The sequence below is a fragment of the Telmatherina bonti genome (genome assembly GCF_933228915.1).
Source record: "Telmatherina bonti genome assembly, chromosome: 21".
Lineage (NCBI taxonomy): Eukaryota > Metazoa > Chordata > Actinopteri > Atheriniformes > Telmatherinidae > Telmatherina > Telmatherina bonti.
This window is the reverse complement of record NC_136630.1, coordinates 7,813,854-7,827,959: the sequence shown is the minus strand read 5'-3', so window position 1 is coordinate 7,827,959 and position 14,106 is coordinate 7,813,854. Positions and strand designations below refer to the sequence as shown.

The 14,106-nt window shown below is 37.1% G+C and overlaps 1 protein-coding gene across 1 annotated transcript; it reads left to right on the top strand.

Moving 5' to 3' along the window:
- The first annotated feature begins 42 nt into the window (after positions 1–42).
- On the top strand, positions 43–7,866 carry mrpl10 (mitochondrial ribosomal protein L10). The gene is made up of 5 exons (XM_079260442.1): positions 43–105; positions 608–774; positions 1,934–2,098; positions 2,385–2,529; positions 7,333–7,866. The coding sequence occupies exons 1-5, from the start codon at positions 63–65 to the stop codon at positions 7,566–7,568; spliced, it is 756 nt and encodes a 251-aa protein (XP_079116568.1). The 5' UTR covers positions 43–62; the 3' UTR covers positions 7,569–7,866.
- Positions 7,867–14,106: the final 6,240 nt, after the last annotated feature.

Here is a 14,106-nt window from a genome sequence, read left to right as displayed (position 1 = left end):
GTCATATTTCAGGTACGTACGTGAATGCAGCATTGTTCCAACGTCACGTTTCCCCGTAAAAGATGGCGGCGGCGACCTTGTGTGGAAACTTGTTACCCAAACCGGGTAATATACTCTGAATACTGTGTTTCTTAAGACTACTTTCCCCCATATTAAGCTTATTATTAATATAATGTATACATATGTAGAGCCGGCTGTCATGCTGTGTTTGCAGCGCTTCTGTTAAACTGCGTTTCTTTTCGCTGGTGTTAGCCATACAGTCTATGGTGTTAGCCCAGCCAGGGCCGGAATAAAAGTTCACAGGCCCCTGAGCCCAGAGTGTTCCAGGGGCCCCCCTTCCCCACCACAACATTTTGAACGATACACTGAAATGACATTTTTAACATCTCTCAGCCAATGGTACCAGTAGCAAAACACTAGACACTGTAGTGTAACTATATGGCTTTTATGTACATTTTCTTTCATGTCCAAACTGCTGGTGTTTGCCCCAAGGGGCTGTGGGCCCCTGGGCATGTGCCCATAATGTCCATTGGATAATCCAGCCTTGAGCCCAGCAGTCAGCCATTCAAAGCGAGCGGTGCAACTAACAAGACTTTGTGGCTTTCAGGATGGCTGCCTCTGATACAAAGTGTGCGGCACGGGTCCAAGGCTGTGACCCGACACAGGAAACCCCTTCACATCCTGAAACAGAAGCTCCTGGCTGTCACTCAGTACGTTCCTCCACCACGGGGGCCTCCTCCAGGCGCCTACCCCTCTCAAAGACAAGCCCTGAAGGTAACCAGCTGATGTCTATCCTTATCCTGTAATTGGAAATACACTAGTTTCAACGTTTAAACAGATATTTGCACGATAAACATAAAAATGTTTATTGTTCCCTGCAGAGGCGCCATATGGGAGGGGGTGGGGGGTTAGGAAGATTCTTCATGGGGCCCAAAAAGATGTACAAACTATCTAAGAAAATCATTAAACCTTCATTAAAAATGGTAAATATTTTTATAAATATATATATATATATATATATATATATATATATATATATATATATATATATATATATATATATATAAATAAAATATAAACTGAAACCATTTTAGTTAGATGTATGCACTGTGATTTAACTCTTTATAGGGTACTCAAAGAAATACCTTCAAATTAGAAATTTTAACCTAAAATAGTCCTTTTGTTATGAACTAAGACCTCCATTCTGTTGTTACATTAACAACAACAAAAAATGGTTTCATACTGAATATGAAAGGAAACAAAGTGATCAAAAATAGTCACTTGCCCCATAAAAGGTTAAACACAGCCCTAGATTGTTATTATTCCCATGAAAACCTTTTTTATTTTTTAAATTTTTTTTATCAGCTTGAGGCAATTGAAGCAAAAACAAAAATCTAGAATTTGCGAAGTGGTAGGGTCTATGCCATTGTCGTTCAAAGGACCCAAAATTCCTGGTGACGCCCCTGGTTCCCAGGTTAGATCTCTACATCATGTAACAATAACTTGTAACCCAACACTATTTTCAAACACAATATGGGTTCCTATATATCATGTACCTTTTTAATCCTGAATCCATAATTGGAATTACTTGTTTCCGTATGTACGTTTACCTGGGACGTAATATGAATATGATATGAATATGCAATTATTCTCATGTAAACTATTTACAGAACTGTAATGAAAAATAATATAATTTTGTTCTCCATTGAGAAAAGTCTGATCCATGGAAAACTCTTACATTTTCAATGTTTTTTTTTTTTTTTTAAGTTATCCTTGTGTATTTCCGCTCACATGTGACGTAATTACTATATTTGCTTGGATAAGGAATGTGAGTGGCCTTTGATTATGTAATTGTGTGCAAAATAAACATGGAAGTTTCTGATTTGCAAGACGGGGTTAGTGTAACACTATTTTTTTTTTTTCCCTCCACCAGGAGAGTGAGTTTGTGTTACTCCTGAAAAAGGATTTGATTAAGGTTTTCCAGGACTATAAAATGATTGCTGTTGTCCAGAATAGCAGCAGCAGTGCAGAGGACATGATGATTCTCAAGCATAGGCTTCATAAACACGGCATCAGTGTCAAGTTCTTCCCCAACCAGGTAAAACTGATATAACTGAACATGAATTTGTTTATTTAGCAGCTCAGCCCAGAAGGCATTTCATTTAAATCCAAAAGTACATGCAGTTTTTCCTGCTTACATTATTATTCTTTTATATAATTCACTAATGGTAAAAGGAATATTTAGCCCTATTTGAAAATTCTGTGGCAGTCATTTAGATATGTATTATTATTTGAAACTTTTTTCCACTCTTGCAAAATGCACATTGTCTCTCCTTTTTTTATAAATTGAAATTTTAATCTGCTGTTAATATTTTTATTTTCAGGTGATGCGGTCGTTCCTGAGTGACTCTGTTTACTCCAACATGACCCCTCTGCTCATCGGTCCAACCGTTCTGTTTGTCAGTAAAGAGCCGAAGGTGAAGGAGATGCTGTCCACTCTGAGAGCCAGCCCACAGATGACTCTGCTAGGTATGTTTGCAAAGGGGAACTCTCTAATACTGTATTATTTGATGAATGCGATGATGCTTCAAAAACAATGAACCGTGTAGAAAACTGGCTGATGTTGCAGCTATTGAGCAACTTTACCAGCAGTGGGGCTGAATGTGTGATGTGACTCTGGAACAGACGAATACCAAGCCAGTGAATATATTCTGTGAGTTGGAATAACTTAAAAATTTGTGAAAATGGCTCATGACATCAGGCTGTGGTCAGTTTGACACGTTTACAATGGGGTACAACATTTTTAAAGCCAGTAGGCAGAAAAACCAGTCAAACATTAGCAGGTTTCTTATGATCAGTTAACGGGTTGATTTGTTTTGACCCTAATCCATAGTTAAGACAAAACTTTAGGGCCTACTTTTACATCCTGCTGAAATCATGTGGTCTAAGACCCTGTTTACATGGCGATGCCGAGACAAGTTTTTTTTTTAGATGCACTCACACACTCAGGCCCTGTTGACACTTGTGGACAGCACAACAATGCGCAGACCTGTGTGTTCTGTTTGTGCTTCTGAAGCTTTAACGTTCGATCTCTTAAAGTAAAACCTGCTTATACGTATGTATTAGAGCAAGGGTGTCAGAATCCAGTCCTCGAGGGCCGGACTCCGGCAGGTTTTTGTTGTTTCCCTCCACCAACACACCGCTGATTCAAATCAAATGGATCCAGCAGCTTCTTGTCAACCTGTTTTGTTGTCGGTCAGGTGTGTGTTGGAGCATGGAGACAATAAAAACCTGCAGGATACCGGCCCTCCAGGACTGCAGTTTGACACCCCTGTATTAGAGCAATCAACATCACTCTGAACAGGTGGAGGGTTAGTAACAGATAAAACCTGGAAGAACAGTGTTGTCTTCAGAGGGCTGTACTACAAAGCTGGATTTTATCTCATTGAGGTATCTGCCGGGTTAACCCTGGGTTTGTCGTATTACAACTAGGGCTGGGCAATATGGCCAAAAAAATAAAATCTCCGATTTTTTTAAACCAAATCCGATTTTAATAGATTTTTTCCCTTTACTGTAAAGAAAAAGAAAAAAAATGATAAATGTCAAAAATTATTCTTTTTCAAAAATGCTTTTATTGCAATCAGCCTAAAAGTTTACCTAAATTTAAAGTGCAACTAAACAAGCCGTTAAACAAGATTGTAAAAAGAGATGGCAGGCGCTGCCACTGTAAACATTATAAGAAACAACATGTTTGTACTTAGTGTGTTTCCACTGTGGGATAGTTTTTAAGTTTTGATCATACATTTAAGAATAGGCCTCACTTCACTTGTGTAATTTTATTCAAAAATAAAAAACTGATAAATAAAAATGCCTCCTCTTGGAAGAAAAATAGTGATTCCTTTTAGAGTATTTTGACATTAAATAACCAAAACAATTTCCCACATTGGTAATGAGGTAAGAAAAATTAATGTTTCTTTACACTTAACATGTGTTTCGAGAAAATTGACCTCTTTGATACAAAATACTATTTTAAAAAAATTCCTGAATGTTAATTAAAGCTATATTTCTAACATACATGTATTATTACCTTCTTGCTGTTTTTTGTTTAATTTACACATTTTTGGCAAGAAAGACGAGCCTGTCAGCTGCATCTGGCTTCAGACCCCTGAGGCATGTAACAATGCCCCCTCCCACTCTGAAAACCCTGTGTTTCCATGACACCTAGAAACTTTGCAAAAACTAAATGTCGCCATAAAAACTGCTGCTATAAAAGTTTTTACGATCTCAAGAGGAGATTTTTCAGACATTTCAATACTGAACTATATTGCAAAAGTGTAATGGAAACACTTTCATTGCGTTTACATGTCCCCAGACATGACGTGGGGGTCGTGACCAGGTAATTCCCGGTAAAGATGGCGCGGTGTGGAATAAACAACAGCGAATTTCAGAGTTTTAGAAGGAAAGTGAGGGAGAAAAGCTTTGAAAATCCGAAGCAAATTCTCCACAGCAAGTAGAAAAGCATAAAATAACGCTACGTGCCCACTTTGCATTAACCGCAATTACAAAACGTGATGCTAATGTGCTCAACATTTTTCAATGGAAACACCCGCAAATCACAACTGTTGTTTGTCGAAATGTACAAATATTGTTTTTAGTTTGCAACAAAATGTAATGGAAACACAGAGAGGGCACTTCTTGTACGTTTCTAGCTGCCATGTTGTGTTTATGCGTTTCTGTGGGAAACCTCCACTATAAGGTACGGAAGCCCAAAAGGTGATGGCGGGGCAAAAAAAAAAAAAAAAAAAAAGAGATTTTCATAAAAATAAATCGTCATAAACAGCAAATTCTAATTAATCGATTAAATCGATTAATCGCCCAGCCCTAACTACAACGCCGGTTCACTTCTGACTGGGGTAAATCACCATTGTAACAGATGCTGAATATAACCTGCTCCAGAGTAGGTTAACCCAGGTGACAGAAATAACTGAGGTTTGTTAATCACGATTCGTAGAACAGAGGTCTGGTCTGATGAGGATGTAGAGCAAACATGAGGTGTGTTGTTGTAAAGTCTCACCATCCCATACAGACCTGGCATGCACACTACATTGTTTCCAGTCCTACTTGTGTTTTTTCTGTCTGGACTTAAATGGCTTTTATTCTACTGCAAAACTTTATTTTTTTTCTAATAGCAAAAGATTTGGGATGAGTCTGGAAATGGTGTGTAAACAGGGCTTCAAAACATAGCTTCAATGCTTGGTATTCATATCCAAATCATAAGAGGTGAGAAGCTGGAATTAGTCACAGACTTTCCCTACCATGGTATCACTTAGACTCTTCCAGTACCATAAACACACACACACACACACACACACACACACACACACACACACACACACACACACACACACACACACACACACACACACACACACACACACACACACACACACACACACACACAAATCTCATCACCTGCCAGAATGTTTTTGTGTATTGTGATTTTCTCTCATATTGATGATTGTTTCACAAACTGGTCACTTGCGGCTATAACTGCTGTAAAGCATGTCAAATCATTATGTAAAAAGGAAAAATCTGACAGGATAAGTTATTTGTAGCACTGCTGTCATATGACTTTTTATCTTTTGACAGCTGTAAAACTTGTTATCTGCTTGTTCCATATTTAAAATATGGGAAAAACTCGCAGCGCTGCCAAAAAAAAAAATATGTTAAACTAAAATCACTAACTGGAAGAGCCACAAAAGGAAACTGTGAGGTCCTCTGAAGGATTGTAACAAATGATAACATGATATCACCTGTAATAAGAGAACACACCACATACACCATCATTCCCATCCTAAAAACAGGCTTATAACCAAACAACTTGCTCTTGCATGCAGATATGTCTGTATGCATCGCTGCACATTTATGCATACTTTGCTTTTGTGTTGTGTTTTAGTCTTGCTATATTTGTAATATACAGTACATGTTTACATATATGCTAGAGGGGGATCAATTCACGATTCAATCGTTTCATGTCGATGTAACGTGCCGATTCAGTTACAATTTGCAAATGTTCAAAAGTGATTATTTCTCATAGTAAATTAATGACAGAAATGCAGCTGTAAAGTCTGGAAGCTAAAAGTTACACTGTGGCCTGGAGACTATAGGGAGACAAATTGGTCTGTTCCCCAAAAGCAGAGGTTTCAAACTTCGGCCTGCCGGCCAATTTAGGCCCACAGTGTAATTATATTTGGCCCACGAAGCAATACCAAATAACTACTAGAGCTATTACAGACCCCAGAATGCTCTGGTGGTGGTTTAGTGCTTCAATTAGGAGAGGACCTTCTCCTTTTTTGACAGTAGTCATAGCAACTTATGGCAAAATAAGCCAAGTGGCTTCAATGAGAGCGTGTTTGTGAAAAAGTCCACAATGAAAGTTTGAGCTCATGTGCCCAGAAAAAAAACAATCTTTTTCTAACTGTACAGTAGCTAAATGTGTGATTTTTGGCACCAATCTATAAGGTTCATTGTCATATGTAGAAGGTTTTTTTTTTTAAAAATATCAACGTTGGCCACGAGTTGTCAAGTTTAAAAGTTTGGTCCACTATATATTTGAGTTTGATACCCCTGCTCTAAAATGTGCAGGCGGGACACAGTAAATAACATAGATTGCAGGAAGCTAGCAGCTAGCCTTGTAGCTACTGTTGCTAAGTGTGAAATTTACTCATCTAGTTTAAAGACAACAGGAAAAATATGTTTGAAATTTGTTGAATTTATTTATGATTCCACATTAAGAAAATATTGTGAGACAGTTTTGTTTGGTTACTTTATTTAATGGATTGTGAATGGAGTATAAAGTAGGATAAAGGATCCACAGATTGAGGACAAAAACTTTATTGTGAAAAAAGAAGATAAATTCGAAGCATCCTGCATTGAAATCTAATTGATTTATTAACTAAATATTGCACTTCTGTAATACATGCATGTACATGTGCCATACTGTCACACTGTGAGAGTGAAGGGTTGTCGTTTTTGTGTTTTACTTTTTATTAACTACACTCCAACTCCATGCACATAAAACATGCACTTTACTGCATTTTAAAGTCTCCACTTTCTGCTATATTTACTACCGCTGGTTCACACTTTACTTTTTATTGTCCGTGCCGTTCTGTAATAAATATGTGTTGTAGTTTGTCTGTGACCTGCTCAGGGACCACCGATGCAAAACATCTGCTAGGCTAACTGTTCATGTTCAACAATGTGCAATATTTACTTATTCAAATAAAGAAACAAAACCCCTTTAACTGTAGCGCGATGCTCGTCTCTCCACAGGAGCCTGCATAGACAACACATTGCTGAGCACACAGGGCATTGTGAACTACTCCAAACTGCCATCAGTGAGCGTGATGCAGGGCGAGTTGGTCAGCGGGCTGACGATGATGACCTCCCGCACAGCCTCCATGCTGCAGCATCACCCGGCCCACCTGTCCGCCCTGCTCCAGCAGTACATCAAACAGCAGAGTCCAGACGATGCCACACGGGCAGCACCAGAGGGAGAGACCACGTAAACAGTCGGGGGAGCATACTGGGACTGTCATGTGGCAGATGGGACTACAGAAGAGCTGAAAGCACCGTTTGATATGCGTTTTACATTGATGTCAAACAGGTTTTAGACTGGAAATTCGTCCTGTGAGTGAAGCAGTAAATTTGCTGCTGAATCGCAGTGTGGATCTTCCATCCGTGCACTTCATCCTAATGGTGGAACTGGGGGACAATGCAACAGAAATGTCCATTCCACTTGTTAATTAAAGATACTGTTGTATACTAATAAATTACATCAAGTCTGTCTGTTCATGCTGCTATAACTGTCCATTAAAAGCATTTGTTTGTATATATATTATTAATTTTCTTTTGGTTATGGTTTGCGGAACAGTAATATATCTTTTAGCACAATGTTAAACCTGCATTAAAGTTCTGATCTGCAGGTCTATAAAAATGTTAAGTGGCTTCATAAAAAAAACAGCTTCAACCAAAATAAACATGTGGTCACAGATCTAGTTAGCTAATCTGCAGATTACAGCATGGTAATCTGGGTCAATTAGACTATTATGGCCTGCTTTTTTGGAGAAAGAGACAGCGGGGCATTACTCAGGGACTCATTATACTGCATCACACCTTTGGTGGAATTACAGGATTTACACCAGAATAACCTGCACTGCAGACCAGTAGGGGTCCCCTGCATCCTTTACAAGCTATTTATAATGTCAGATTAGGAGTCAATTATAATCCACAGGGAGTTCTATGTAATGAGACGTCATTGTGAGCAGATTATTTCTTGATAAAGAGTATTTTAAACTCATTTCTGTATGATTCATGTTGAAGTAACTGGGTGTGCCGAGTGAGAGGAGCCAAGCTAGATTTACCCTCCACTACATCCCTGCTAGACTGTCGGTATAATTCCAGCTAATGCGGATAATGCTCAGGACACATTGCGCAGCGTGTGCGCGCCACGCGCAGCCCTCCTTGGATTTGGAGGGAGCTCACAGCCGGCAGAGAGGGCACGGCCTGTCAGATTATGTGGTCAGAATTAGTGATTGTCTGTGGATATAACATGTATTCTGACTACTTTATTTGAGTGTGTGTGGACAGGAGAGATTTGTGTTGTGTTGAAGCGATGGTTTAGGACATTTTCCTGATTGGCACATGAAACTTCTGTTGGACTGATCTGACACGGAGGACGGTGGCGGATGATGAGAGTCGCAGGTGAAATTCAGGTGAGAGATTTTCCACAATGCATTTAAAACAAGTCCAGAACAGGAATGAAAATATCAGATGAAATAATGTTTTAGCTTCTATATGTGAATATGTCATGGAAACATGTTTATAGTGTTAAAATGCCACCAAAGTTGGACTGAAATGTCCAAAACTCACACCCCTCCCTACGCTTACAGCCCATAAAACCTCCCGGACAACGGTAACTTTCATCATTTATGCATCCTAAAGGTCTAGATCAATATTTAAGAATATTACTACAACATAAATCTATCAGGATAAGTCCTAAACTGTTCTTAGCTTCTTCAGACTTGTCAGGATTTAGACTATTTATAATGTTTATAATGCAAAATCAGCAAGTTTGAATGTTCTTAAACATAGAAAAACTGTCTCATTAAGCGTTCTTTGTTGCTTGAGTTTTTATTCCAAAGAAGAGATTATAACCGTCATAATCGGTGCATCTTCAACCCTCCCTCCTGCACCATGTCGTCTTCACCTTGTCTTATTTGTTAACAACAATAATGAAAGAAGCTAATTATGTGAGTCATCTGCATAAGTGCTCATCTGCTCCGTGGTTTTAGTAAAGTTATTACTCAAGATCTTAAATTCTACGAAAGAAGCGAAACCAAACAAAAATGTTTTTGTTTATTAAAGCTTTGGATCTGAAGGGAGAGTTTTGCAAACTTCGTTAAGAAATGCTGAAAACATTGCAATAATTGCTGCCATTAGATGACAGTCAGCTCTTACAGGTGTGTTTTTGTGCTCCATCTTCAGCGAGCAAGCTCAGGATCCTTCAAATCCTTTCATCCTGTTTCCACCACATCATGCTTTCATTACTGAGGTCAGTTACTCTCATCATCCTCTGCCCTTACGTAACACCAAGGCAAGCTGAGCTGGCTTATACTACCCATTTCACATATTGGGGGGGAAAAGCTGGAAATGAAATGCTGTATTCTGAGATTTCTGCTGTGACAAACAAACAATGAACTCTGAAGAACTGAACACAGTAGCTTCCCTCTTGTAAAGTTTAAACAGTCAAATTAAATGCAAATCCACAAATAAACTCTTTCTATTTTTACTGAAAAATAGCTATTTTTTATATAATATTTAAGTCTTTAACTTACAAAAACTGTAGTTCCTTTTACAAATGTTAATGAATTATACATTGCAGAGTTTCTGCGTATTTTGGTAAAAAAAATTGCTGAAACTGTTTTTCTAGGAGTCAAGCAGTTACGACACCTTCCTAACGTTGTCAGTGCTCTCTGCATTGAGATCGTGTAACTTCTCATCCAAACCGCTCCTGGAAGCTAAAAATATCTCATGAAAAACCAATTAAGCAGAGGTTAATCCTCTCCACGCAGGCAGTCTTGGCCGTGGTGTTGCATTCAAGGCTGGATTACCAACCAGCCAACCAACCGGGTGGGGTCCGAAAGCCACGCTTTATCTATTCAAATTGGTTTTTAATTCAATAACAAGGTTTATAAATCATAGCACAGGAGAGCCTAAATGACTTATTGTATTAGCAGATTTTGGACTGGAATGTAAAGCAGCATTTACTGCAGAACAAACAGCAGAGAGCCAACAGGAAACTTTTACCCAGAGGCCTTTAAACGGTTTGATCCGGCCATGAAAGTTAGGATTATTCAAAATAATTAATCAAAATCAAATTTATGTAACTATGAATTAGACATAAATGATGCTGTTATCAATTTAAATCTTTAAACAGGATTTTTTTTTTTCCTTTCAGGTTGTTTAAAGTTTTATGTAAAAAAATAAAGATTTAAATGATTTGTAGCTATTTAGCCTGTTTCTGCAGAACTGATATTCAGGTAAAATCTGACAGACAGGTCCCACTTTAAGCAGAGTCATTCAGCGTACCTGTACCTCGGTAAACCTCAGCTGTCCAAGTGCAAGTGAACGCAGCATGTAATGAATTTCTTTATGTTGTTCTAAACAACGCTGTTCTTGATCGTAATGCAACATTTATACATGTTGTCCCACCAGCTGTCAATGCAGGTGATGATGATATTATTAATGTTATATGTTATACAATGATATAATGTTATACTATTGGTGTTTTATGATGAGGATGTAGAAGTCACAAGTCTTCCACATGTAAAAACTGTAAAGTTGAACAGCCAGAAATGCAGAAACGGTGACAAAACGGGTCTAAAAGCAAGTTTTTTGGACTGGGATCCAAGCCGTGCAAAGCAGAAACATTTTCAGTGAGAAATTATTGATTTTTACTTTTTTTTTTTTTTTTTTTTTACATCAGATGACCACTTTGATTGTAATGATCTGTTTATTATTTCCTAGTTTCCTTTCTTCTTTTGTTATATTTTTATTTCATTTATCTATTTATCTAAAAAAAAAAAAAAGAAAGCCACATTTAAATGCACCACCTTTTTCCCCCACTGTGTACCCCTGCTCCTCCCTCCATCAAGATGTTCCAGACTCACCCCAATATCAAGATAAACAAGTTGTTTATCATAGAAATAAACATACCTATTGTGCTTATTCTAATGCAACATTATTGTTTCCATATTAACTACACACATGCTGTATTATTGTAAAGATGTTGTAAGATCCACAGTTATACATACATTTATGTCCATTAAAAGTAATTTAAACTATCTATTTAGTCATCAAGAAGTAATTTACAAACAACTCAACAAGAAAAAGTACAAATACCATTTCGTTCATCACCATCTTTTTGTTAATAGAATTTAATTTAATTTTCAAAATTAATCAAATTTTTTACACAAAAAAATCCTATTTTAAACTCATTTATTTGTAAATGTGGTAGAAACATTGCTTTTAGTTTAATTGTATTTCTACTAAAAGTTATCAAGCAGTAAATAAAAACCACAAAGAACAACAAAAACACCCCTAACCATAAAAGTGGTAGAAATAGACCCAAAACAGCCGCTTCATGACATGTGCTTATCTTGACAACTCTTCTCGTATAATCCTTAAGGAGAAACTTAATGGTCCAAATTATGTACAATCATTCTTCACATGCAGTGCTTTTTTCCGCTACAGTTGCAATGAGCATTTCGGAGGGAGCTTGAACATATAGAGGGGCAGGAGACTGAACCGCTGATGTTCTGACTGTGTCTCCATCTGAGTCATGGCCACCCCACAATAAAAGAAAAAGTCACAGTGAGAGTACTTGTGGCAGGGCTGCAGCTTCCTAAAGTGTGTTAATGTTGTAACCATCTCCGCTCTGAAGCTTTAAGATTAACAGATTATTTACATGGCACAGAAACCGCAGGGATGACTCCACATCTTTGTAAGCTGGTGTTGCTCTAATATATTCAAAGAAAAGCTGAGCAGCTGTACTTTAATGCACTTAAAAATTCTCATTAATATAGACAGTTTGGAGGCTAGAATTTAAGGAGAAAATGCAAACAAAGTTGAGTTGCTGATGTGATGAACTGGAAAACACATTAAGTCACAAAATGTTTGAATTTAGCTGAGAGAAGACTGTAATCAGCAAAAGCTCTGAGTGTTTCTTTAAAACTCAGAATGATCTGAGGATGCAGGATCTACTGTGCCCAGGTGGTACTGATGATATTACTGAAGGCTCAGCTCTCACCTGTGTTAGGTAACTGGATTACACAGAGCCCTATCTCGTATCCTACACTGCCAAGTCCATTTAACACTTTCTTAGGAGTGTTGGTCATAAAGGACACATTTTAATTAACCGTTTAAGGTCCTTGTCTACCATTTGGTAGAGGTAATTGCAGTGATTTTGATTAATTTAGTGAAAATAAACCTACCTGAGCATCTCTACCAGGTGGTTTTTTTTGAGATGTAAAACCCAAACTATGTGTTTTGTTATAAAACTACTGTTTCAAATCTCAACCATTTCTCTGTTGTTACTTTATTATAAACCTTTTAAGATTTCAAGCATTTGATAAAACATATTTATTCTGTTTATTCTTGTCCAAAACAAACGAAAAAACACAAACATTTTTCTCTGGTCTTTTTGTTGTGTGAAAGTTAAACTTTCATTCAATATAACAAGATGCCTTTGTTCATAAAACAACTCCTTTGACATTTTGATTGCGTTAATCAAACACAAAATTAAAAAGATTAAGAGAGGAAATAGCACACAATATATGTCTAAGCAGTAAACTACTTTGGTAAATTGTTAATAATATTTCAAATTTGATCTTCTGTTTCTCACAAATTGTTTAGAAACGTTTTTTTTTAAATTAACAAATCATTGACATGAAACATTTTTTTTTTTTTTTTTTTTTTTTAGCAAGAATTACCTTAATGCGGATATTTAAGAGCAAAAGAAGCATCAAAGGTGTATATCCATTGCTGTTCTTTATGCTTAACTGTAATTTCAACATATGAGCTGCGATAAGCTTTAAAATGTCTGAAATGCTTTTCTAATTTTTTGTAAACTTGGTTCTTTGAGACCCTAGATAGTTTCTTGAAACCAAAAGTATTAAAAAATCTCAAGATTTAATTTTCAAATCTGTTAAATTAAATTTCTGTACATCTGCTGTACATCATAGCGCCACAGAAATACTTTTTGGTGTAACATTTTAGTTACTCCTTTTTTTTTTTTACTTCTATCTAATGAAAATTTCACAGTGAAAAATAGATGAATAATAATTCAGTTTCGTGATCAAAAACCTTTGAAAATTGTACTGATTTGCATGTGCCTGCACGTGCTTCAGGCTGTCAGAAGTAGTTTTCCAGCAGAGGGCGCTCTGATCTCAACATGCATTTCCTGGTAACCGCTCAGTAAAATAAGCTAATGCTGTGTTTGCTGTGCTGCTATGAAAACTGAAGAAACTAGCAAGCATTCAGAGCATTCTTGGAAAGTTGAGGCTGGTATAAACAAACAAACAAAAAGACATAAAAACCTTCCCACTTCATCCTCTCACTTGAGTATTCTCCTTTCAGTGCACCATCCTACAGGGACATTTTTTTTTTTTCTTTTACAAGCAGACGGCATTTCTGTCAAACCGCCTATGACAGATTTTCTGAGTGTTTTTAGCCTATAAGAGAGAATTTTGCTATGAAAAGGAGAAATATGCAGTGGTAAGGTTGTAAAACTCTCAGAATCTTCATAACTGAGGAGGATAAAGTGGTTTTTTGGTGCATTCGGTACACCTCTGTGAAAAAGCACCTACATGCCCAAAATCCTCTTCTCTTACCAAAATAATGCCAAATTCAGACTTTTAATCTGGCTCGTGTACTAGCTTAGTTGTTGATGCTTTTTGTTTTAAAATACTTAACAAGTTTTTCTCTGAATTAATGGTTTAATTTTGACATCAGTAATAAAAATTCCAAATTTATTTGATAAACGCA

What these genes read in the sequence shown, in the direction of transcription:
- mrpl10 (XM_079260442.1), top strand. Translation starts at nt 63, where the DNA reads ATGGCGGCGGCGACCTTGTGTGGAAACTTGTTACCCAAACCGG. An exon ending in AAACTTGTTACCCAAACCGG is followed by an intron (nt 106 to 607) that starts GTAATATACTCT and finishes TGTGGCTTTCAG; the next exon opens with GATGGCTGCCTCTGATACAA. An exon ending in TCAAGTTCTTCCCCAACCAG is followed by an intron (nt 2,099 to 2,384) that starts GTAAAACTGATA and finishes TTTTATTTTCAG; the next exon opens with GTGATGCGGTCGTTCCTGAG.